General features: G+C 41.5%; 1 protein-coding gene across 1 annotated transcript in view; it reads left to right on the forward strand.

Annotated features, from left to right (window-relative positions):
- Nucleotides 1-24,921, forward strand: part of DNAAF8 (dynein axonemal assembly factor 8) — a 93,897-nt gene that overhangs the window by 54,958 nt on the left and 14,018 nt on the right. The window contains exons 18-27 of the mRNA XM_050906224.1: nt 1,759-1,913; nt 3,266-3,410; nt 6,282-6,413; nt 7,895-8,089; nt 9,382-9,708; nt 11,333-11,395; nt 13,038-13,091; nt 15,227-15,396; nt 20,789-20,984; nt 24,630-24,724. Coding sequence (XP_050762181.1) covers nt 1,759-1,913; nt 3,266-3,410; nt 6,282-6,413; nt 7,895-8,089; nt 9,382-9,708; nt 11,333-11,395; nt 13,038-13,091; nt 15,227-15,396; nt 20,789-20,984; nt 24,630-24,724 — 1,532 coding nt within the window. The remainder of the gene's footprint in view (nt 1-1,758; nt 1,914-3,265; nt 3,411-6,281; nt 6,414-7,894; nt 8,090-9,381; nt 9,709-11,332; nt 11,396-13,037; nt 13,092-15,226; nt 15,397-20,788; nt 20,985-24,629; nt 24,725-24,921) is intronic.

The raw sequence follows: 24,921 nt of genomic DNA on the forward strand, positions 1-24,921 counted from the left end.
TGCAGCTCCCACCAGGTATATCTGCCCCTTCTCAGTAATCAAAGTTTTACTGACCCTAGCAGGTATTCTTGTTGATTTGGGATATGTGTATGTGAAAAATGTGGTTGTTTTTTTTTTAAATGTTATCAACTAGAGAGGAACCAAAATCTTCCCACCTGCAACCCTAAATTTTGACAGTTTACGTATAATGAATGTGGCACTAATGTCGATCTGGCTCAAAGCCTGCAGAATTAAAACCATAAAGCCAAATAGAAATTTTAGGCAAAGAAACACCCTGCCTGTCCCACCCTTAGTAATAAACACAAGCTTTCCCTTGTTCTGTTGCCATTGCTTTGAACTACCAGGCTGAGCCTTGGTCAGATTCTTGGGGGGACAGATATCCATATCACAAAGTCTAGAACCAAAAGGAACATTCACTGCTGATAATCCTATGCCCAAAACCAAGTGTAATTGGGACACAGAGACTGAAATACTTCCAACCCTATTATATCATTTGGTTAGAGCAAAGAGAAATTAATGGGGCAGTGTAGAGGAAACCCATGTAGAAGTGATACTGAGGATTTGTCTTCAGAGCCTGCTCTTGGCAGGTTATGGAGATCTGAATGTATATTGTGTACAGGAAAAAAAAGCTGTATTAGGACTAGGACAGTGTAATAATGAAGGTGATGGTAAAAGCAGAGACTCAGGATAAGATTAGAACAAAGCAAAGACCTCGGGTAGATCAGAGGCTTCACCAAGAAGTCTTGAGCTTGTCCTGGAGTACCTGAGATGGGGCTTAGCCACTGCTCAGGAGGTCTTGTAGGCTCTTTCTCCTGAGCTTGCTCATAGCATGTGTTGCCACTCTGTTGGCAGTGAGCTTGGAGTTCAACTTAGAAAACAGGAGTCTAAAAACCCGAGGTTCTAACCCAACATAAATTCCAGTTGCTTCTACAACCTTACCTACTGGGTTGAGGGATACAAGGAAAGCACGAGCAGCCAGACCTAGTGGATGAGAGTCAGGTAGGAGAGAGCAGCCTGATGCCATTATCATGATAGCCAAGGACAGGAACCTGTGAAGCCACAGATGGTACCAAACCAAAGAGTGAGGTGAGGTCATCATCACAGGCTGGTCCAAAGATTCAGGAGCCTGTGCCACAAGGCAAGCTCTGGGATGAAGGTTAAAGACAGGACTAAAGAAGGGACAGGAGGAAGCAGAAGGTAGTGCTGAACAAGATTGTAGAAGGTAGCTACAGGCTAGGATCACCAATAATAGCAGAGAGGAATGGCTGGTCATGCGCTTTATAGTGGACAAATCGCCAACTGGTCTTGTTGACCTTATGTAGTTAATCAGTGTGGCTAAGCTTATCAGGTCCTTAGTTCTTGAGGGAACCGACTGCTGTTGGATTGCCAGCTTTAAGGGTAACAGCTCAGACACAGCCTGGCAGGGGCTGACGCACAGCTAGCACGTGAACTGAGAGCACAGATACCTCAAAGATAGATGAATAGCTCATAGATAGCTAGATAGACCTGATGAGACAGACTGTCTGGGGTAGATGATTCATAAAGATATTACTGATGGTGCCATAAGCTTTTCCATTCTAGGTTGGCCTCTGATAGCAGTCACTATGAGCTGGATAGAGCAAATAAACCGTAAGATACAGTGTCACCATTTGGGATGTGCTTCAGGTTGGAACTAGCCACTGTGCGAGCTGCCTTGCATTGATACCACAGCTTCTGTGGAAATAATATGCTGCTTTTCTTACCCTCTTTTTGATCTAGGGGACATCATTTTGGTGGTGTCACCTGTGGTATCTCCTCATGCCTACGGTAATGTGATCTCAGTCTGTACTCATCGGGGGTTTGTTCTGCAAGGAATCAGACAGCTGCAGCTTTCACCCAAGCAAGCTGTTGTGCTGAGCATGACAACAAGTCAGGTACTGGACAGTTGTATACCTTGGGTTACCAGTTGTTCTGAAACTAATTATGCTGTGAGCTTATGGATGTGTGAGCTGACGCTCCTCTGGTAAGTGTTCTCAGGGACACTCATTTTCTCTTTACTAGCTCCAGCACTCATGTTCTCTGTATTCCTGTGAGTAGTACTCTGGTTGCTTTCAGTGCTGTTTTTTTCTTTAGTAGGAAAATCCCACCAGGCCTCAGCCTCTCACTGAGAACAGAAGTGTAAATTCATAATTGGGCCTCCTCCTACTAAGGCAAACAAGAATTTTACCATTGATCTCAAAATAAGCAAGAGCAGGCAGTAGCCCCATAAACTGAAATAACAATTTCTGATCTGCAAACGTGTATTCAGGAGAATAGTCTTCATCTAACAGACTGATGTTTGATTATGTACTTCGCGGTCCCTCTGGGACTGCTTATGGCCTTTCAGCATGAAGTCCCCTAGTTTAATGCATTCCAGATGGATTGTGAAAAGAGCTTTCCTATTGTCAAAAATAACTTTTTTTTTTCTTTTTCTCTGAAGCTCTGTCTAACATGATGATAGATTTGAGTTAGAGTGCAGTTGGCATTTTGACAAGTCAGCCTAAGGAAACAGCAATAATCATAAATGCAAGATTTCAGGTCAAACTTAACATATGCAAGAAGTCCAGTTCTGCACTGCTTACATGAGAAATCACCCAGAAATCATATGACACTTTCTCTTACAAAGGAGTGGACCCCTTTAAATTATCATGCTTAGGATTGTTTGCTATGTCAATCAGGAAATGCATCATTTTGCAAATTAAACTGTGTACAAAGCTCCTCTTTTCTGCTTGTTCTGTGATCAAGCCTGAGGAATAATACTTTCCCTGCCCATAATATTTTCTGGAATAAACATAACTTATTTATGGACTACTACAGCCCAAATAGCCAAATATTTGGAGCATGCTCCTAAATGGCCATTTAAGAAGTTAACAGCAGCAGCTATTGCTTTGATGTGCTGTTTGGAGCTAAATGTTTCTGAAAAACCGTCCCTTTGTTTGGGATTCAAGATCATTTTTGCATGAGTGACTTAGGATGGTACCACAGATCAGCTGAGTTATAACTGTGGTGGTTTTAGTCCAGCCCAGTTGCAGGGCAGAACATTTTTACGTTAAGCCTCTTCCCTGAGGTTTAAATTAAGTTTCTCTGTCTTGTGAATAGATGACGCATGAACACGCAGTTATTGGAAGTTACTATGCCTCAGCTGGTGAGCTATATCTTGTTATGCTATTGTAACTTAACTATTTGCTTGAGCTCTGTAGTGATTACATCTGGATTTAGTAGTCTAATCTGGCCCTCATTATTTCAGATTGCTGTATTTTGCCCTAGCAAGATTCCAAGTTCATCTGATAGTTCTGCAAGAGGAGAGCTTTCTGCTGAACCGCGCATGCACTGTCTCATTTTGTTGCTGAGAAAGGAGAATGCTAGTCATCACATTGCTGCATTGGTGAAAGGTAATGCTTTCACTGCTGAACAACCTTGGAAAAGAAGGTTTGCATTTCAGTGCCTGTGAGCTAAACATTAACAGTCTAAGTACAGCTGTTACATTGCAGGGAATATTTATTGACAATATCGGGGCCTGATAGTTTTGCTGTACGTATCTCCAGACCAACGTGTAAATCAGTCACTACTACATATCCAAGAGAGCACATTGATCTTTGTCAGTTTTTTGATCTTTAGCGCTGGAGTCCTCTTGAACTCAGAATCATAGAGTAATTCATGTTGGAAGGGACCTCAGAAGGTCTCTCATCCAATGTCCTGCTCAATACAGCATCAGCAATGAATTCAGATCAGGATGCTCAGGGCTTTTTTCAGTCAGGTCCTGAAAATCTGCAAGGACGGAGATTCCCTCGCCTCTCTGGGCCTTTGTTCCAATGCTTGACCATCCTTATGGAGAACTGTTTTTCCTTTATGTCAAGTTGGAACCTCCTCTGTTTGAATGTGTGAGCCTTGTCTCTTGGCTTCCCACTGTACACCTCCATAACGGGCCTGGCTTCATCATCTCGATAACCTCCTCTTAGGTATTCTTATTGCACAGAGAGGTAAGGTAGCGAAAATATGTATGTGCCACTGAGCATGAGGATAACATCTGATCCTATCAACCTCAGCCCTGAATTCTGCATACCTGTGACTTCCAAGCATCTGAACTGTAACTCATTTTATGTGTAGGGACTGCCAAAAACCAGACAAGTTGCTGCTCCAAATCTTCTTACTTGAGTCAGACTCTGTTCTGAGGCTCTGGTTCAGGAAAAGCATTATTTGGTTTTCTTAAGGATGAGCTGACATTGGTCTCAAGTGGGGAAGATCACAGGCGACAGCAGTGATCAGTAGGGATCAAAGAACCTGCCCTGCCTGCTTCCTCCTGCTCTGGCAGTGGGCATGTTGCCTGCAGCAGGAGAGTCCATTCCTGCATCTGTTTTCCTGCAACCTCCCCTTCAGACACCACTGCTGAGAGAAGAGGATCACTGTTGCTGACCCCTCCATTAACACCACCACAAATAGCTCATGATGGAGACATTCATCCACTGCCTGATTGCTTCCTTTAGTCTATCTGCAATAGAAAAGAACATTTAGAGGTTTGGGAAAAAAAATGACAATTCAAAAAGTCCTCTGCTTTTTCTCCCGAGACTATCACAGAATGTTCTGAAAGCATGTACAGACACAGTGGATTAATCATGGCAGGCTAATTACAGCACCATGTCACCTGCTGCCTGTAGAAGCAAGGAAAGTTGCTCATTAAAGTAGTACAGTTTCTGCTGCTTTCCTCAGAGTGCCACAGATGATGTTTGCAGTGTTCATGTTTTGCACGGGGAAATTTCCACTAGAAATATATAGGTTGGCACTGGAACAAAGGATGTTCTGGAAAGGTAAAATATTTTCCCTCATTGTAGGGAACTCGGGGTTTTTTTCCGTTGTTTGTAGACAGATTTTGCAAATGCCTCTTTCCATGTGTTCTGTGGTTGCTTCAGAACTGATCCAGAGAGATACCTTATTCCATATTCCAGAGCGCTGGAGAGGGGAAGCTGACATTCTTGCCACATAAGCTTTGGTTTGGCCTCTGGGAAGTGTAGAATAGCACTAGGACTTGAGTAGGGTAAATACCACACTGAGAAGTTTTGCATCTGTAATCAGTACCCCTGAAAAGCAGTTACCCCTTCAAGGTCTTGAACACTGTTCAATTTTCAAAGCAAGGAAAAATTCAACAATCATTCTTGAAATAAAGCAGATGGGTGTCTTTGGGTAATGGATCTCTGTCTTGAGGATCAAACACCATAAATTTTTGTCCAAGCTTTACTTTTTGCCATGCATTGAGTTTGAATAAACAGCAGGTAATACTGTTGTGGCAGTGATGGCACATTTTTCGGTTACTCGTGCCACCTGAATTTTGAAAAGGAGATAGGTGATTGTCAGTGGTACAAGCTCAAATCTCTTGTCAGTGCTGTGTTTGACATCTGAGGTTTGCCATCAGCCTCTAGCTCTAATAATCCATTTCCCATGCTACACTACAGTAAATTTTTGACAGGCTTTTATGGTAGAAAGCAATCAAATGTATATGAAGTAATTTAAAAATAACAAGCCTTTAAAACTGTGGCCTGAAATATTATTACAGAAGGCTGAACTAATTATTGTGGAAGTGTACTGTATGCCAGTACCTTAATGCACTGTGTCTGCATAGCCCAGCCTTTTGGAGGAAGAACGGGAACTGAGAGATTGCTAGTTTCAAGTACTTAGTATCTGTAAAAGTGGCGTGGAATCGGATATTTTCCAGACTGGGAGTTACATGAGCAGAACATGATGTTTCTGTTCAGGTCTGTAATCCTAGCAACACCTCTGTGGCCACATGGTGCTGTGTAGGATGCAGGACACTGGCCTTGCACTTTGAGGGCCTCCACTTGAGCATTGGGCTCAAGATTTGTGACTTCTCTTCCTTGTGGACACCAACTTATTTAAGACACTTATAATTCAAGAGCTGTGTGGCATCTTCTATGCATTTGTTCCACATTTCAGTTCACAGCAGGAGTTAGAAGGTAATAGAAACAGCTGGAGTGCTGGTCACAAAGCAGAAGTGTCTCTAGAGAAAGCTGTGGCCAGGCCTCAATTTTCAGCAGCTACTTGCCCCACTGTAAGTGAATATGGTTTGGAGGAGAGGGGATGATTAAGTTGCATTTCATGTCTCTTGGGTAAGCTCAGCATGACCCACATAAATGTCTCTGTAATGGAACTGTGGTCAGGTGAATCAAAACATTTGATACGAAGAGTGTTTTCATGTCAGACTGCATCACAGAACTCTGTATTCCTCACGTTTTCTTTTGTTCCGTGGGCAGGACTGATGAATGAACTGGCAAGGCAAGGCTTCCTTGGCAATGGGCAGAGCAACCTGCCTGCCACTGCTGGGCTGGACCCCTCTGTGTGTTTTCATGTGGCTCCTTACACTGAGACCTTGCTGCAGACACTGGGTAGGTCGAAGCTACGGGAAATGCATTGTTCTGGCTTTTATAAGCTCTGACAACATTATTAGGGGATTTTCCTGAATAAGAACGTTAGCAATATGTTTGTTGTCTATAAAAACTCGTTTAGTGTTCTGCTGCCCGTCAATCATAGTAACTCTCATTGATTGTCTTCTGTTGCTGGGCAATGAATGGAAGAATCAAGGTAAAAGTGAAATGGAAATACTTTTTTAAAGTAAATTAAAACATATGTGGAAAAATAAATTATTTAAATGTGACATGATAACAACCAATTAAGCCTTAAACCTACCATAATTAAAAGATTAATATCCAATCAATACATATTTATTGCCATAGTTTCAAGAGAAGTCAAGATATTAAAAAGAGATAAATTGGCGGTTAAGTGTGTAAAACTAGAACTTGCTGAAGTGATAAATGTTGGCAGCTGTAGTTCTTCTGTAGGTGCAGAGAAGGCACTTTTTCATTTCACTTTACTCAGATGTTCTTAATTTCAGTTTATACAGTTGAATTCATTTCAGTAACTCATTCATTCAAAGCTGGGAAATTGATAGGACTTGAAAAAGCAAGTAAATGTGTTTTCCGTTATAAATCTATGACTCAAATGGGTAGAAGAGTCTTAAACCTACTAGTTCTATACATTTGGAGGTCATGGTAGTCAGATGTTTATTTCACTTACTACAGGTAGTGTTTTCTTATGTATTCAGCAGGTTAATATGGTTTTATTTAACTAATTAAATTATTTTAAATTTTGGATATCAGGATTTTTAATTGAAGTGTATTGCTCTCCAAAACCAAATTCACACTAAATCATAAGGGAAAATAATAATTAAATGCATGTCATTCACCATTTTCTAGCATTATGAAATGTTAAGATGTAGGAATAACTAAGTAAATAAATGTTAATTATGCAATTGCTTAAATAATCATGTAGTGAAACAGTATGGAATCAAACACAGATTTCTGATGGGCCGGGGATTCTGCAGACTATACTGTTCCCAACAGGACTGTGGATATATGCATGGTATTATAACGGTCCCCAATTTAGCCCTCAATTGTATGCCGTGTAATCTCCTAGAAAGAAAAATTGAGGTATCAATTCAATGTGAAGTCAGTCATTAGTTATCAATCTGAAATTGATGCCTTAAATCATTTTGGTATAGATCTATCAACTCTGCTTAATGGTGTGAATAAGGATATCAAAATTACGATTGACTATATTTGCTTTATGTGGCAAAAAGTAATTCCGGTTAAGGAGTGTGACTAATTAGTAAGGGTTTGCTGTGATACTGCTCCTCATGCATGATTCTTTTTCTGGCCATGCTGAGCTGCAGCGTGAGGAGCAGTATCACAGTGAGGCACTGGCCTGTGTCTGCTCAGTTGAGAATTAGTCAATTCCTTCACACTAAAAAAAGACTTGAGATTTGTTTTCGTGGGGTAACTCGTTTTGTTTTGATGATCTCCCTGGGTAGGAGGAAACCTCAGTGCAGTGCCAGACCCCCGTAACATTCCTCTGGATCTTTTCTGCAATCGAACATATGCTTCTGACCCTGAAATGGAGCAAGTTGTCATGCTGACGGTGGTTGGAATGGACGCTATGAAGAGTGCCGGAGAGCTCCTTCACCAGATCCTTCTTCCTGGGTGCAATAATCATTCTTGGAGTGCAGGTGATCCCAGCTCTTGGGGAGGGCTGTAGAAGTTAGTCAGGAAAGTTTATCCTGTCTAGCTATTTTGGTCATAGCAGGAACATTATGAAAAATGTGGTGAAAGGGGCCTCAGGAAGGAGGACAGGTTTCTTTGCTTATCTGCCTGAAGAACTGAAGAATTTATCGTGGCTATTTAGTCATGGGCAAGGCCACTTTTCATACTGCAAACAGCTCAGGTGGGCATAATTTTCTTCAGAGAGTGCCAAATTAGTTCAAAGATGTGCTTAGGCTTGCTAAGCCTTTTATGTAATCCAGAGCATTTTGTCTCTCCCTAAGTACTGGGAGATAAAGCAGCTGTGTAATTGGGGCACAGCAACAGGAATTCAGAAGTCACAAACTCTATTCTGTCCGCTGACATCCTTTGTGATCAGAAGCAAGACACTTCACCACTTCACGCTTTGTTTCCTCATGCGCACAGGAGGAATAACAACGCTATCCCCCATGTTAGATGCTTACAAATGTGTGAAGAGTACTGTCAAGTGCGAAGCAGGATGATGATTTATATAATTTCATGATACAGATTGCGTCAAAGTGTATTCTTGTGTATACAGGAAGTATACTAACAAAAGGCAGAAATCTGGCACCCTGTCTTACACTATGTTGTATCCTACTCTCTTTAAACACTACTATGGAGTTAGTTCTATATCACGGTAGCCGAGGAGGAGATTCTAGCTGACAAACTTCCAGCAACATGCGCTCATGGATTGAGCCCCTAAATATCTTGCTACATTGGAAGTAAGACTACTTTACAAACACAACAACATTTAAACTACTTTAGTGACAAGTCAGCATTAAATTGTAGCTTATTACTATAATGAATGTAGCTTAAAATGGAATGTTATGAGAGGTGGTAAAGGATCTATAGTTATGGACTATACTGTGTCAAACCACATTGTTATCAGTGTATTCTCAGTGTTTCCCTTTCAACTCTTCCCCGTTAGCTGTGTTCTCTAATCAAATCATGGCACTTATTCTCTGTGGCTCCCTGTTGACTTCCCAGATAGCCCATTTTCTCTTTTCACTGTAATGTAATTTCCTAGCATTTGTATCTTGTGGTTTTTCCCAGTATATTTCTATATCTGCATTACAGTCCATTTTGGATGCAATGGGGGGCGAAGTCAAAGCAGCTTTGGAACTTGTTGTCTAGTAAAAAAATCAATGTGAATTTAGAACACTTGTCTCCAAAAGAAAACACAGCTTTTGTGAAACACGTGCTGTCAACTGATGCTAAACAGATTTCTCTTGACTTGCAGAAGAACCCGATTCGGGATTTGAGCTCCTAGGTCTCAAGTGGTTGCCCCATCTCACTCGATGTCAGGCCAGAGAAATAACCCCTTTTGAGGTTGGAGATACTTCCTGGCAAAGAAGCCTTGATACACTTATGTCAAACCCAGTCCTTGTGTGTGCGTTACGGCGGATCAATGCCTTCAAAGTTCTTGCAGATGCATTGAAGAGATTAACACAATGCAGGGAAAAGCTAAGCAAAAGTGGCAGTCTTCTACAGACAGTAATGGCCTTGACCCCAGAGGTGACATTCAGACAAGCCGTCCTCTTCTTCACAGAGATGGATTTTGTAACTGGTAAGACATGTTTTTACTGTTTATAATGTCCTCACGTCTAAGGCGTTTGGGAATTTAGTGAACTTGGACAAAGGAATCCAGTGCTATGGGTTTTTCTTAGGCACAGAAGAACTTAATTTGGGGTTAAATTCTGTTCTTGCCTGAATAATGATGAGGGATATGAAATCAGCAGGAGCAAGCTGAGGTCATCGACAAGTTGGCCTATTAATTTAATGTGGCCTGGTGCCCTTTCTGAAGATCTCGAGGTACTCCATAAATACTAAATAGACATTACAGCAGTTGGCAGGACCAGTAAATAGTACTATGCATTTTGCCTCTGTTTGTAAGAGAAACTGAGAAACAGAGGTCAAGATCTGTCCCACCTAAATGTGGGCACCTAATTGCAGTGCCTAACTGGTTGAGGCTAGATGCCCCGGCCTTGCCCTGTACTCAAGGAGACGAAGGTACAACCAATCTGCAAGAGCTGAAGAAAGCAGATTTCTTGAGCATTTCTTTTTATCGTGGAAGAGAATGAACAGTTCACGAGGAACGGAGACCTTTGTTGTCAAAAGCTTCTCAGGCTTCAGTGATATATGCTAGCATTGATCTTTCAGCGTAGTAAACTTGCTAGTTTCCTTCTGTAGCACAAAATGTAGAGCCATGCCTCTTTAAACTAAATCACTGTGCAGACTATGGTGTTACTGATATTGGATGCTTTGGAGCAGCAGAGTATGAGCTCCCACTGTTTTCTTCTATTGTGAAATATATTGGCGTATTGCCTCTGTTCTTGGGGATGCCTGACTCCTCACACCTAAAGATAAACAGTTCTGAGCCTGACGATTTCTGATTATTCAGAAACAGAGAGAAATCAAGATTGTGGTAACACTATGTATCAACTGAGGAGGAGTGACGCAGTTCCTTAAGTGCATTCATGCTTTGTAATTTATAGCTCTTCCCTATCTTTTCGTGGGGAAGAAAGGTCCTTTGTTGTCAACACAAACTTAGACACTTGAGTCAAACACACAGTGCTTATGTAGTGCAGAGTAACAAATTGGCTTTACTGAATAGAAAGAAGAAAATGTGATGGTGTCTGGAAAAAGATACTCATTTTAGTCTCACAGAAAGTTAGATTTGACAGTGAACTACGTGGGTGTTTTATGTGAGATTGGAGAGCAAGAAGAGGAGGCCTTCAAAAAAGAAGGCATCAGACATCCCAAATTAGTCTATAAAACTGTAAGAATTCATGCATTGCTGCCCTTCATTAAAGTTATCGTGAGACCAAAAGGCAGGACAAGAGGAAAGCAGAACTGTGAGATCAGTATATTGAGGAAGGTTGTAATCACAGTGCCAGCCTTTCCCACCAAAGCCATTGTCAAGAACAAAGGAGCATAGCTGAAGCATGACTTCAGCATCCTGCACTATCCCTTTTATAAGGTCATTACATTTTTTTCCTCCTGTTTTTGTTGTTGTGGGAGGAATGGAGAGGTCTTTGTGCTAGAGAACAGCTCTTCAATATTTTGCAGCTGGTCAAACGTCTGCCATTTCCCCTGCTAAATAAAATTACCTTCGTCACCCCCCGCCCCCCTGCAACAGTGAAGGTCCCCCATCTGTGAATCCATAAAATTACATCTCCTTCCTCTTACAGATGCGGAACACCGCCCTGCTATGAAATACCTGCCACAACCTGGCAAGAGGTCCAGGGCTGAAGGTAAGACCCAAAGTATGCACCAGTTGCCTCTTGGATAAAAACAAATAATTTTATACTCTTACAATAGATTGAAGAAAACCATAACTCTATGCCCTCTGACAGAGAGTCATTAAAATGGGATTAGTAAACCTTTGGTTAGACATCATAATCCCAGGCAATTAGGAAGAAAAGGCCAGATGGGTCCACGTGGTACTGGGGGAAGGAGGTAGTATTGCCAGATCACCTTTCTGCTACGCAGTTCTTCTGTGCATGCCTGGATGACCTGCCTAGGGCTGGTGTAGGCTAGAAGAGTAATTTATGCCAGCTCTTTAGTAGCCTCTTCAGATGTAGATCTCAAAAAAGATGAGTTTCATTATGCTTTACAGAGGGGTAATTGAAGCCTAGAGAGGTGAAATGCGTTGATCACCATTGCTGACGAGTGACAGAAGTCGGAGCAGAATGCACATTTCCTAAGTCTCGGACAGAAGCTCTGTCATTTGCATTACAGTGCCACCCAAGTCACCACAGAATTCACAGACCCTAGAAGTTCTTTCAAATAACACCAGTACTAAAGAAAAAAATCGGTACTGTGAGGATGTGAGCTAAAAAGTGATAAAGCAAGGACCTCGGAGCTGGTTCCACCTTCTATATGTACTCTTATTATTCCAGCAAAATAAAAGACAGACGCGTGGAAAGAGAAAAAGGTCTCATTAAAAGAAAAGAACACTTTGGCTAGATACCTTCCAGATACAGTGCCCTGGGAAACAGAAATACATGGATTTCAGACAGTAATAAATACAAAAGAATGGTAATTTTGTTTTGACAAACAGATTTTAGTTTTCTGTTATCTACCTTGCATGTCACACTGGTTAAACTTGCCAATCACTGGAAAAGGAAGTCCTTTATCAATCTGATGCAAGCTTCTCCTCATTGCGCCCCAGTCCTAGATAGCTTCTCAATTCACATGTGCCTTGAAGTGCCTTAAATTTTCCTCACCTCTCCAGGTCACTACAGGTTTTACATTAGACTGAAGGAAACATTTTTATATAGGCTTTTGTCATAAGTTCTGACTCACTAGACTCCTTTTATACTGCTCTGCTCTTATGAAGAAGCACTGAAGCGACCATTCCTGGCTGCTTAGGGAATGTCAGTGAGTTTTTATCAGCAGAGCTGGAGAAAGGACTGAACAACAGACCTGGGCTCAGTAGGTGTGTAGTCAGAATACACAGCCCTTTGCTTTCAAGGGCACAAGAGAGAACATTAAACAAAACACTTGAGCTTCTGGGACTTACACCGGAATCAAGGCAGCTTCTAACTTGACTGTGAAATATTGGGAGCACAAAGGTAGCTTAAAACCACTGTTAGCCACTCCCTGAAATACACAGAAAAGGTAACCAAGAATCAACATGATTTAGTACTTGCAGTCCTTTTCAGCATATATGCTATTGAGCTTACTGGAGAAGTCGTAAGTACATCTCCCAGTGTGTCCCAGTACATCTGAATGTCTGAAATCAAGCCGTGCATGTCCCAGTATGACACTTTAAAATAACAGTGTGTCGTAGCAATGTTGGCTGCGTTATGTAGAGATGATGGCAATGTTCTCAAATTATTGTCCCAGAATATGCATACCACTTACTCAAATCTCTCTCCTTTTCTTATTTAGTGGGAGAGAGCCGGAGATGCCATGCAGAATCACTGTTTACCTACTTGCAAACAGGTGAGAGCAGAGCAAATGGCAAAATGTGGTTTGATAAGGACTTTGTGGAACTAACTCGTCTAGATGTACCAGCCAAAAATAAGCAAAAGGATTATACCAACTTTTTCCTTAGGCTTGAATGCAGGCAGTGATATACACTCTCTTTTCTAAGCATGCCAGGAAATCTGATATTTGCTTCTCTTGAGTTTACACTTATTTCAAGCCACACAAATACCAACAGTATTGTATATAAATAGTATATAAAATAAACAGTATTTTTCACAGTTACACTATGAAATCAAAACCTGTGTAATAATTTTTGGGAGAAAAATCATTGGCCGTGAGGAAGGGATCTAAAAATATTACAAAGCAGAAAAATGTAACAAAGACCAGGCAACTTGGGCAAAACTGGAAAGGCCACTAAACAGCCAGAACTGGAGATGGAAATCAGGCATGTTTGAGGGCTGCCAAACAGGCGCCTCTGGCAATTCATGATCAATAGAGACTGTTCCATTGATAGATAGCAGCGTTTTCTCTAACTGTTGTCACTTACAATCACCGAGGAGAGAAAACCAGCTCTAGGTGGCAAGGTGTCCCACCTGTTTTCAACACTGGTCTTTGACCAAGCCAAGATGGCAAAGTGACGTAAGACAAATCCCTCCTGAAGTGTCTAAAGTACATAAATATGCAGCATGTAGTGATTCACATACCACAAGAATGAGAATGTTTGTCCAGAAACGTAGCAGATGGCGACTAAAACATCTTGAGGACAATGAACGCTTATGTAACGGTATGCAGTCGAGATTGCCATTCTGCATGCAAGCAGCTGAGTGGATCCGAGCAGCTTGCTTCTGCACTTGCAGGCTGTTGCTATGGCATTTAAACCTTTCTGTTCAAGAATGATGTGAAGAAAATAGCAGATCTTTAATAGGAGGGCTCCCTGCATGATAAGGGTTAAGTTTCCATATCGGGGGGGGGGGGGGGGGCAGTAATGTTGCTTTTTGTTTTTTGATCCTATATTTCTCTGTCATGAATCAGCAATATGTGCCTTGCCATTTGAAAATAACAGTATGCATTAAATTATATGTAGCATTGTTGACGCTTCGTTGCATGACATCTGTATAATTAGTAGTGGGGTGTACAGGAGACATAAAATGACATTTTATGTACACAAACAGATAATCATGGATCAATTTTAGCAGCCTGCAATACTGTTACTTCATACTTCATGCTAATTGACATGGTTAGGCACCAGCAGTTAATGGGTCCTAGCTGACTGGTTCCGACACTACAGTTGCCAATAACTCTTCAAAGGATGTTATTAGGATAAAATCTTAACTATATTCCTAGTAATAAGGTACTTTAGATTAGCGAAACTAATAATTTGAAAAGACTGTCATTTCAAAATGAAATTTATGTATTTTCTGCCTTTTAATACATTTTGTAGCATTAGACAGCAAAACAATCTTGGTCTGTTTTGTTTTCTGTTTCTCAAAGCACACTGAGTGCTGCACCTGGCTGGCAGCTCTGCTGGGAGAGCTTTGTCAGGAGCAAGAAGTTTTTGCTGAAATTTCAATTTTAGTAAATACAATTCTATTCATAATAGGTTTATAAAATTAATTGGGACCTGTCATACTTGTTAGTGCCTCTCTGAAACGTAGCTCTGACAGACTGATACAGAACGCTGAGAGATAAACTATGAGGAATAAGAATTTAATAGCTGCCTTAAGGATTATATCGCATAATCATTACAGTTCACATGAAAAATATAAAAGGGAATATTTTATCTCTCTTAAAACATTCATATATAATATAAAGGATTGAGTCTTATCCTACAGACCGGCCACACAAACTTTTTGGACTCAGAGCAGATTTCTTGGGGGGGGCAGGAATCTACAAGCCTAGACTGTTTTAGATATATTTTTAAACTAAAAATCAAACAAAACAAAACAAAACCCCCCAAAATCCTATGTGCACAGGGTTTTTTTATGGACTTGTTTTGCTTGAATTTTTATGGACTTCATGCCAGCTTTTATTTTTGTGAACTTCATGCCTCTTCTACAGATGTCTGTCCAGGCTAGTAAACAATTACTGCTCTATGTTTTATCTCCGTTTTTAGGAGCGGCTTTGGGTTTCACTAGTGTGCTTTGTTGCAGGAGCCCAGATTCTTTGCACAGTGCTGCTGATCAAACCTGGTGCCTGGAGCCATAGTCTTGCAAGGATCCTCCGAAAACTAGACCTAGAAAACTTCATTGTGGTTGGGATGAAACACATAAACCTGGAACCAGACGTTGCCTTAGGACTCCTTTCTTCTGAAGTGAAACAGGTTTGTTAAGAAACTGGAAGATCTGTGGCTACGCTTAGGTTTAGAGTGGGGAAATATGTTAGCTAGGGAATAATCCATTCCTGAAAAAAAAACAAAAATTCCCATCCGGGATTTCAGAGTTGTTGTTAGAAGTGAGCTATATAGAACAATCAGATCTGTACCGTATCAGACACAAAGAAAGCTGACATGCTGACGGTTTCTTTTATCGCATGCCATAAAGAAGCAGACCTGGTTTCTCTAAAATAAAAGTTTGGAGGATATGGGCATTACAGAACTCCCAGGAATCTTTTTAGTTGCTAATTTGCAATGCTGACTCTTTTAACTGCAAAACAGGTGTCCTCTCTCTCTTCCCCAAGGTCATTCCAGGTAGGGCACATCTAAGGAGTGTACCACACCCTCTGCACGTGTGCCTGATTTTCCTTCCACGTGTTTAAACCTGGGAGCTGGGAAACATTCATTGCACTGTCAGAGAATATATACCTCTGGAGCCCTGTTACCTTATATTACATTACATATACAGCTGAATCTCTGTTCCAGGAGCATGTGTTCAAGAGTCTGTAAAAATGACCTGCAAAGAGAGAAAACCGAGTTACTGTCATTTCTGATGTCTAATAGACCATAAAGAGGGTTCTTAAATCTTGGGGTGTTAGGGGGTTTTGTTAGCTAAAAATAAACCTATGTTTCTGCTGTTTTATACCATTAGAAATTATTTTTTTCCCAACCTGAAATATCCTGAGATGAGTGTAAAGATATTGTGAAAGCCAGGAAACTGAAAGCTGAGCATTTTAGAGTTGTCAGATTCCGCCCGCCCCCCCGGGGGAAAAAAAAAATCCTTATTATTTGATTGTTTTCATGAAGACATTTAACCAATTAGCTTTTACAGAAAACAAGCCTTTATAATCAATATTGCTCTTGGGTTAAGTTGGGAGAGTTTATAGCACTCTCTCGTAGAAATTCTTAATAGTGTCTTCCAGAAGAAGATGGGAACATGCCAGGACAGTGCTCTAACATAACCATCAATCAGGAACAATTAATACCTTCTGCATGATAGCAAAGCAATGGAGCACAAGCATTTGATTTTTAAATACTTACAGACCACTGGTCAGAGGGATATAGTGGCTATTAGAGTTGATGGGGAAGTGCTTTCCAATATGGCTTTTAATCATACAGCTAAATACAAAAATGCTTAGTTGATCATCTGAAACAGAAAACATTTTTAAAAATCCAAATGTCTACCTCGGCAAGTAATGTAGATATATGTGGGGTAAATTTGAAGAGGTTGTTTCATGAAAATTTTCTCTTGTTTTTGGAGTTCTCTAACACACTAGAGCAGCTGTTGAGCATTGATTTAGTTTCCTTGAAGAGCTGGTGACTAATGAGTTTAAAAATTACAGACTATTGGGGTTTTGTTCATGGAAAAAAACCCCCAGGTTTTGAAAGTGAGAAAGCAGAGGTAATAGACTGCCTTTGGCAAGGGGGAACAGACAGTAGGAAATGCTTTCTGCTGTACAGGGGCTCCTTCTCATTTTTAGAACACATCTGAAAGTCTTTCACTCAGGAGGGCTGAAAAAGGCTGAGCTCCCAAGATAAGTAGGTAGATTTTCAAAAAGCCTCAGCATGCTTCAGGGACTAGGTTATTTTGAAAATGTGGCTTGTAAGTGTTACAATGGCAGCTGGTGGGGGCAGAACTATTTTTCACAGCTGAATTTCCTATAAAGCATTTGAATTGGAGTGATGTTCATTGTTGATCTGTTTCTCAGTTTAGGGGACAACAGGATACAGTGCTGTTTTTAAAACGAGGCTGTTAATATGGGGGCAAATTGCTGAAATTTAGCATCTCCTATTGAAGAACATGGAGCCAGTGTGTCTGACCCTTCTAGAAATTCTGTCCAGGGCTTTTTATCTCCTTCTCACCTGGAGCCTGATCCAAAATCCATCTCCAAAAATCCCTTGAAAATTCATATGCGCTCTGCAATCTGCCAGTTTGTTTTGTGTACATAGTACTTGATAGCAGATTTGGGTTTTATTCACTGGTAGCAAGACTACCTAGCATCTTCTTCCTCTTTCAAATGTATTATTTACATGCACGTTGACAAAGATCCTCAGCAACATGATTTCAGACACGATTGCTTTTTCAACTTAAATACTAACATTCAGCTTCTAAGTAGCTTTTGGCCTTTGGCATACAATAAATATTGTATGGATTGGTCTGCCATTTGCTGAGGTTATCTAATCACAGGAGCCATGATAATACTTTTTATCTGAAGTTTAATAATAATTTAAAAAAATAAAAGTCGGGTAAATAGAGCTGACGTTGTCTTCTCAGCTCTTAAGCATGACCTGATCGTGTTCAGACTGTGAGAAGCGACTGCTCCCAGAGGGAGTTCTGCCCGTGGAGGCTGTATCTCCTTTCTGCGCTTATCCAGCAGATCCAGCCCTGCAGAGATTCGCAGTTTTAGCTGCTAGCTAGAACGCTTGATTTTACAGTGGGACCTGATCATTCTGTTGGGGATTACCTGATACGATTGCCTGCAGTAGCAGGTCACTGGACTCAATGATTTGACCGATTCCCTCCAGTCCGATCTTGTGATTCTAGCAGTAGAGGCAGAAGGACAATTTTGCTGCTCTTTAATCCTGTTAGTCCTCCAGAGCCGGCGCACAGCTGGAACTTCCTCTTCGTGTGCATCAACAAAATTGCTCACTGAATTCGAGTCAGCTGCACATGTGCAATCTCGCCGCAACTGCTCGGGTATCAGCAAGGACATGGTTTGAAGACGGTGCGGAGGCAGGATGTAAATAAAGGCATCATTTGGCTGGCAGAGTCTAGAGCAGATGTGAGGATCTATCAGAAGGAAAGAAGTCACCTTGACTCCCTGACACCGTCGGTAGCAATTAGAAACAATGTCATCTTTAACCCAAAGTCTGCACGTTTGCTGGGGAACAACTGGAAGACAGGAAACAGAGACAAAACAGTTTTGTTATGTAGATCTAAAAGCACTGTTTAGAAGCTCTGGAACAAAATAATTTCATTTATTATGGTCTGTTTAACAGAAACTATGTCTTTGAACATTTTTTTGCAGATGTTTCTAACATGGGTGAATGTTGATACGTTATATCCAGTCCTTTTGAAAGTTTTCATGAAGTCATCATCACTGTTTTTCATCTCCCAAAGAGAAGGCCCTTAGAAAAGAGGATTATATACATATTTTTTAAACTAACAAAAATTTTCAGGCACAAAGGGTTTATTTTGTATTACACAGAAATGAATGAATGTCAAAATTTTGCAGTATACTATGACATGGTGAGACTCTTCATCCTCATCTGACCAGAGTGCTCTTATCACAGGAGAGCCTGTGAAACTTTCCTGCACGTTTCGTGTGTGCAGCCATGTGATGTGACTGACATCCCAGGGTTTCCTTTGCCCTGTATTTCCTTGGGTTGGAGGATTGACAAATAGCACAACTTGGATCAAATCCCGTACATAACTAACCAATTTAAGAATAGGGGGGCTTTCTCATGGATCATTTTGCATTTTCAAATACAGGGGAGAATATCAGGATTGAGCCAATGGTTTTCAATTTATAGCCTACTTCTTAGAAATGCGGTTTAGGAGGAATGCGAGTGAGAGAAGATTTGGGTCAAAGTCAGTGAATGGTTTGGTATGATAGAAAAGCAAAACAGGCCTTGACGTATTTTATCTCCATATTTTTAAATGAAATGATGGGATTTTCTTTTCAAAATGTTTTATCTAGAGAATTGCTATATTCTAGTGCTTTTAGAACATTGAAAAATAAAGGAATTAAAACCTTTAGGGAGCTGAATGATATGATTCAGCTGAATCAAATGGTGGTTTTCCCCCTTGTTTTCATTTCCTCAAAAATTGGAAAAAAGTAAATAACCATGGCTTGGTTCAGCCAGCGAGCTGAAAATGCTGCTGTTTGTAAGCTGTACCGAACGTACAGCGCTGGCATGGAGCCTCTCTGCGGCAGAGGTGTTGCCGCACTGTGGAGCGCAGGCAGGCAGAGCTGGGTGCTCCTGCCACTTTATTAAGATGAAGGGGGCAGGAGGAGGCAGCCTGCAGCTGCTATGGACACCCTGACCTCGCGCTCAGTGGAGACATCTGCAACAAGCCTGGCTTTCCAAGGTTTTGCTTAATTAAAACAGTCAGCAAGGCTGTCAGTGCTCTGCTGCCCCTTGGTAGCCTTCTGCCCCAGGCACTTGCTACCTTTCCCCGTGCTTCTCAATCATTATGTTTGTCTCCAGCCTACAAATCGGACTCTTCTTGCTGGTGCAGTGGTTGCTAGTTATTACCACTCATCCTTAGTTCAAATAAAGATCCCAGGGTGTTGTGACCTGCACAGCTACAAGAGGAATATCTCTGCTCAGGAGTGGTCACAAGCTGAACTGACCACACTCGGAAAAGAAGCAAAGGCAGAGAAATTTGCCATGGAGCACAATGCATCAGTGGCAAAGCCGGGAGGGCAAACTGTTTTCTTTCAGCCCCCGTCTAGTGCCCTGTTCTGAGCCTCCTTGTTTTAAGCTCGCTATTTCTGTAGTCCTGATCCTAACTAGTGTATGAAATTCTACCACCCTCTGGGAGAAGCTGGGCTCTAGCAGCAGGGTGGGTGTGGGGGTCCTACCTTTCATGAATTCAAAAAGAAAAGTTCTGGTATTTGTAGTCCATCATTTTATATCAGCAGAAGAATTAAACGTGGCTCCTTATCCCAGAGCATTTATGACCCTGTTGATGTTGCTAATGTCCATTGCTTCCACCCTATCCACGTGTCACGCTGAAGGTAAAGTGAAAAGGGTATTGCATAAATCAAAGGTTCAGCAGTAGACAACTAAACTGCAGAGTAGCAATTTGTTTTTGTCCTTACCCCCTGAAAATGAACTCCACCTCCGGTACCTAGCATATACAGATATGCAGAACAAGTCACAGCACAAGGCTTTTCTGTCTTTTAGAAATAGGATTTTGGTTCCTTTCTTGCTAAAAGATTTTAGGAAATTATTGCTAAAGTCATTTGTATGTGCAAAAAATTCCATTGGCTGGTCTACATCCATGGGGACTAAAACCACAAGCTGCTATGGCTTAGGCTCAGTGCTTAATTTTTTCTTTAGCTCTGTGTGGACTCAGGGTGGGAACTAGACTGCCTATTACCCGGTGGATGTTACAACAAATACTGGCTTGGTGGCCATGGTGTATACTCTGGAAGCTCTGCCTGCAGAGACTGCTAGCACATATATTACAAAGAGGAGAGAAAGCAAGGAGTAATGGCAGATCTGCTTGCTTCAAACAGGGATGGGTCTAGCCGAAGGAAAGCTGGGATATACCCAGCACTCACCAACACTGTTCATTATAACCCGTTCCATCTCTGTTATTTCTTTTCAGGATCCTGCTGTTTTAGCAGCTCATTGTACATACCTTACTTCAGGCACTGCTCTCGTGCTGTGTCTTCAGAGGCCAAATGCTGTGAAGAAGCTGATAGATTTACTGGGGCCGGAGGATCCTAAACTAGCCCAAGCACTAGATCCGTTCTTCTGGAGGGCTCAGTATGGCGTCAGCACAGTCCAAAATGGATTTTACGGTAGGTTTTTGTAAAAGAAAAGTCCGAAGACTCAGATATGCCGATGGAAAAAAATATATTATGTACCGTTACCTCCTGCATTGTCAATACAGATCTAGCCTTGGCAGGCAGTAGAGACCGTTATTCCCTAGAAAGCTTTCATTGTTTTCTTGGTGGCTGAGCTGAGTATGTCTCAAGCTATGAAATATTCTCCCAGAAGATATATTAAAAGGTTTCTTCCCAGAACAACCCTAGATCTGTCTTCCATCAGAACAGATTTCCTTTGATCTCTTTGCTGCTTGGTCATTTTGTACTTTTAGCTTGGTTATTTTGTAATTATCCCCAAGAACCCATCTGTCTTCTATCTGCTTGTGAGTCCGCTCCTGATAACTTCATAACCCATTGGCCAACTGCAACCAGATTTCAGAGAGGGATAAAAGACTCCAAGATACTGAGTTCCTACATTAATGACTGACTAGAGAGAGGTGATCAAAAATTGCTCACACTGAGGAAAGCAGGTAAACTCAGCTCTTTTCCATTCGGAAAACAGCTGGCACATCAGCAGAGGCACACCAGCTAGTCAGCACCCTCAGTGTGCTGAACCAGTCACAGTTCATCTGCCAGTAGGGAGGGAACTAGGATGTTGCAGTGTGTGTGGTGCGTGGGTGGGATGGGAGATAGCTGAGAGTATAGGTGAAGGATGGGAAAATGGGAAGTATTGCTGGAGAGAGTGGCCTATAGAGAACCAAGGGTATTGCTGGAGGGGGCCTGGGCGATTGCCGCAAGGAGGGAAGGATGTAGTTCAAAAATTCATGAGGAATTAAGCATCATTACTTCACTGCCCATGAATAGTATTTTTCCTCAGTGTGGTACTGATTGTGCTATATGTAGTTAAAGGAATATAAAAATAATAAAAGCGATAGTTTCTGTAAACACAGGTGAGCTAACGGGCACTGTATGCCTTCAGGTTCCAGAAGAACTTTCCTGTCAAGATCCATTGGATTATTTGGCTCTTTCTATTGTATTCTGTGCTGTCAAATCACTCCCTCTTTTTGTCCATATCAAGTAGTCTTTTGAGGAGAACTGGTAGGGAATGAAGTAGCCACCATGTACAGCTTGGGGAAGAGAATCAACCCCTTGATGTAGAACCTTTTTTTTACCAGATAGGATCATAATACTTAGGACCAAGACTAAACCAAGAGAGATCTCTCTCCATGATTACTCATAGGATCTCATTTGTGGGAGTGACTGAAAAGCAGGATCTATCTACACAAAAGAAATGGTCAGGGCTCTTTGGCCAATACTTTTCCACTGTCAGGCCCTGCTTCTTTTGCTCTTAAGATTAATGAATTGTGTATCCAGGTTGCCTTGAGAATGAGGACTCATCAGTCATGGCTAAGAATGGGTAATATATACTCAAAACTTAAGATACCCATGCTACAGTTAGAGCATCCCTAGCATAACTCAGTTAAAGATTAGTTTATATTAGCAAGAGGGGCTGAGTCTCATCCTGTCTTTCATTGGGAGTCGCAGAGAGCTCACTGTGTTAGAGAAACCCTCAGGTGCCTGCTTAGGGATTCCCTTCAGATCCCTGCTTCCTTCTAAGACTGGGCTGAGCACAGAGCTGCACTAGCTGGCCACCACCTGCCCTCTGAGACCAGATTGTGCGTTATGTTGGAGCCAGCTATATGGCTGGCTCACAAAGACATCCTTGCACACATTCAAGGAAAATGGATGCAGCCCTAGCTAATGTACTCACTAACTCTGACTCAAGAATCTGATCCAGCTGCTATGTCAGGGAGGTGTCTGTCCATGAGGAAAGGAGCGTTCATAACCCCTTGCATGTCCAAGAGCTTGTCCTCCAATGAGGGTGAAACAATTACCTACAAGTTAAGCAGGAAGAGTTTAATCATTGCATGAGTAATCATTTGGGGGACTGTGGAAGACCATCTTCCTTTCCTAGGAGGGGATACTAAGCTTTCTCAGTTTTGCTCCAGCTGAGGAAGATCTCTAGTTAATGCCATCTTGCTGAAGTAGAGCAAACTCTAGCTCTGTGTTTCCTCCTGAAGTGACTGGGGAAATTAAAGTAAGATGAAGACCAGGTTTCAGTGATACTGTTGAACCAAGTAATGCGGTTTTAATACGCAGAGGCTCAGCTGCAGAGGTAAACCTGCACTCCTCTCATCTCTTCTGGGTTTCATGAAGTCATTGTATAGTGCTTTTTCTTGAACCCAAAGAGCTCTTACACATTCATCTTATACAATCTTATACCTTGAGCAAAGTGAGAGTAAAATGTTGCTAGCTTTGGGAGCATTTGTGTCCTCTGTAATGGCGTCAATGATTTAAACAAGGAAGATTTGACATAGAGGTACATAAAGGATCCAGCACAATTTATACGCTGGTGACTTATGCAATCTTGGGATTGTAAACTACTGCGTTAAGGACTCTGGCTATACAATACCTAGAATTACAAAGTTCAAACAGGGCTGAGTGCTCTAAGAGCAGCAAGGCATGATTCTTTGAATGGGTAGCCTGCAAAGGTGGTAATATTTCAGAGGATATTTGCGTTTTGTGTATTTGTATCCCGGGAGTATGGATCTCTGCCAGCACATTGACAATCTATCTGAACTCCAGTTATATAGAAATAGCTTTCCCTTCTCTAACATTTTCCACCCACAAATCTCAAAACATTCTGACTAGTGCTTTATAACACTGTTGCTTTATAGGAAAGTATTCAGATGCTAAGCCCAGCGGGACCTCTCAAGTCACTGAGTTCAGTTAATTCTCTCTCAGACAACCCCATCAAGTATTCCCTTTCATAAGCATCCACCCGAATTGGATGGTTGTTACAGAACTTCACTGCTCTGATAGCTAGAAATCTTCTTACATTTTCAAACTTATAGTCACATACAGTTTGTATCCATTTGTTCTTGTGCCAATACCTGTACTTTAAGTAGTTCTTTTTTCTTCTCTGACCTTTTCTACCCTGATGTGTTTATCAGAAATCAGATTCCTTCTCAGCTTTGTGTCATGTTGGGTGAAACAAGGCAAGGTCGTTTAGTTTTAACTCTTCAGGTGATTATCCATTCCTTCCGTGATCCTCATGTTATTTCTCTGTACCTGTTCAAGTCTCGATTTACCTTTCTTGACTGCAGGTGAACAGAAAAATATACTGCTATCAGCAATGTCTCATACTAATTCTGATTTCTGTTGTAAATCAGAGCCCCCAGCATATTTGAGACTTGCATTATTGTTACTAAGCACATTTGTTTTACTAACTAGTAGCTCCTTCCCATTCAGTAAGACCAGCCTGATGTGATCCCGAAGCAAGGGAACAACAGTGGGGGACTGGAGCTGGTATTGAAGAGTTTCACAGGCTCCTTAACACAATTCCCTTGACTACACGGTTAGGCAATAGAAGGAGTCTTGTTTACATGAAGAAGCAGCTGAGCGATAATGGGACAGAATCAAAATACCAAGAAGGCAATGGAACTATTCTAAATATAATGGTTTTAAATGTTTGCTATTACTGTACAGAACAGCTGGCCTTTAAAGCAATTACTTCAGTAAGTTGCACATCATCAATCTCTCAGAAAGATGAGTGTGAGTCTAGAGAATGTTTAATTCATGGCCTGAGAGAATCTTCTCATTGTATTTATCTCTCAGGCTCCAAATCCTATCAAATAGCTGTCCGGGATATGAAGCTGTTTTTCCCAGAAGGGCTGTGCTGCGCCAAGTGTCAGACATTAGAGGAGGAAGAGGTAGGATTCTGTCCTTTCCTGAGAAGTATCCTGCTGTGTCAGAACAATGGCTTTGGTCCTGCTATCCCATGACTTCTTTCCTATTATGCTTTAGATAATGCTTTTTTTTGCTGTGTTTCACCAGCTGCCGAGCTTTCCTTCTCCTGTGGATGTTCCTACCACAATGTGCTAACTTTGTACAGACCCAGACAGTCTCG

The sequence above is a fragment of the Gymnogyps californianus genome, chromosome 15 (assembly GCF_018139145.2).
Source record: "Gymnogyps californianus isolate 813 chromosome 15, ASM1813914v2, whole genome shotgun sequence".
Taxonomy (NCBI): domain Eukaryota; kingdom Metazoa; phylum Chordata; class Aves; order Accipitriformes; family Cathartidae; genus Gymnogyps; species Gymnogyps californianus.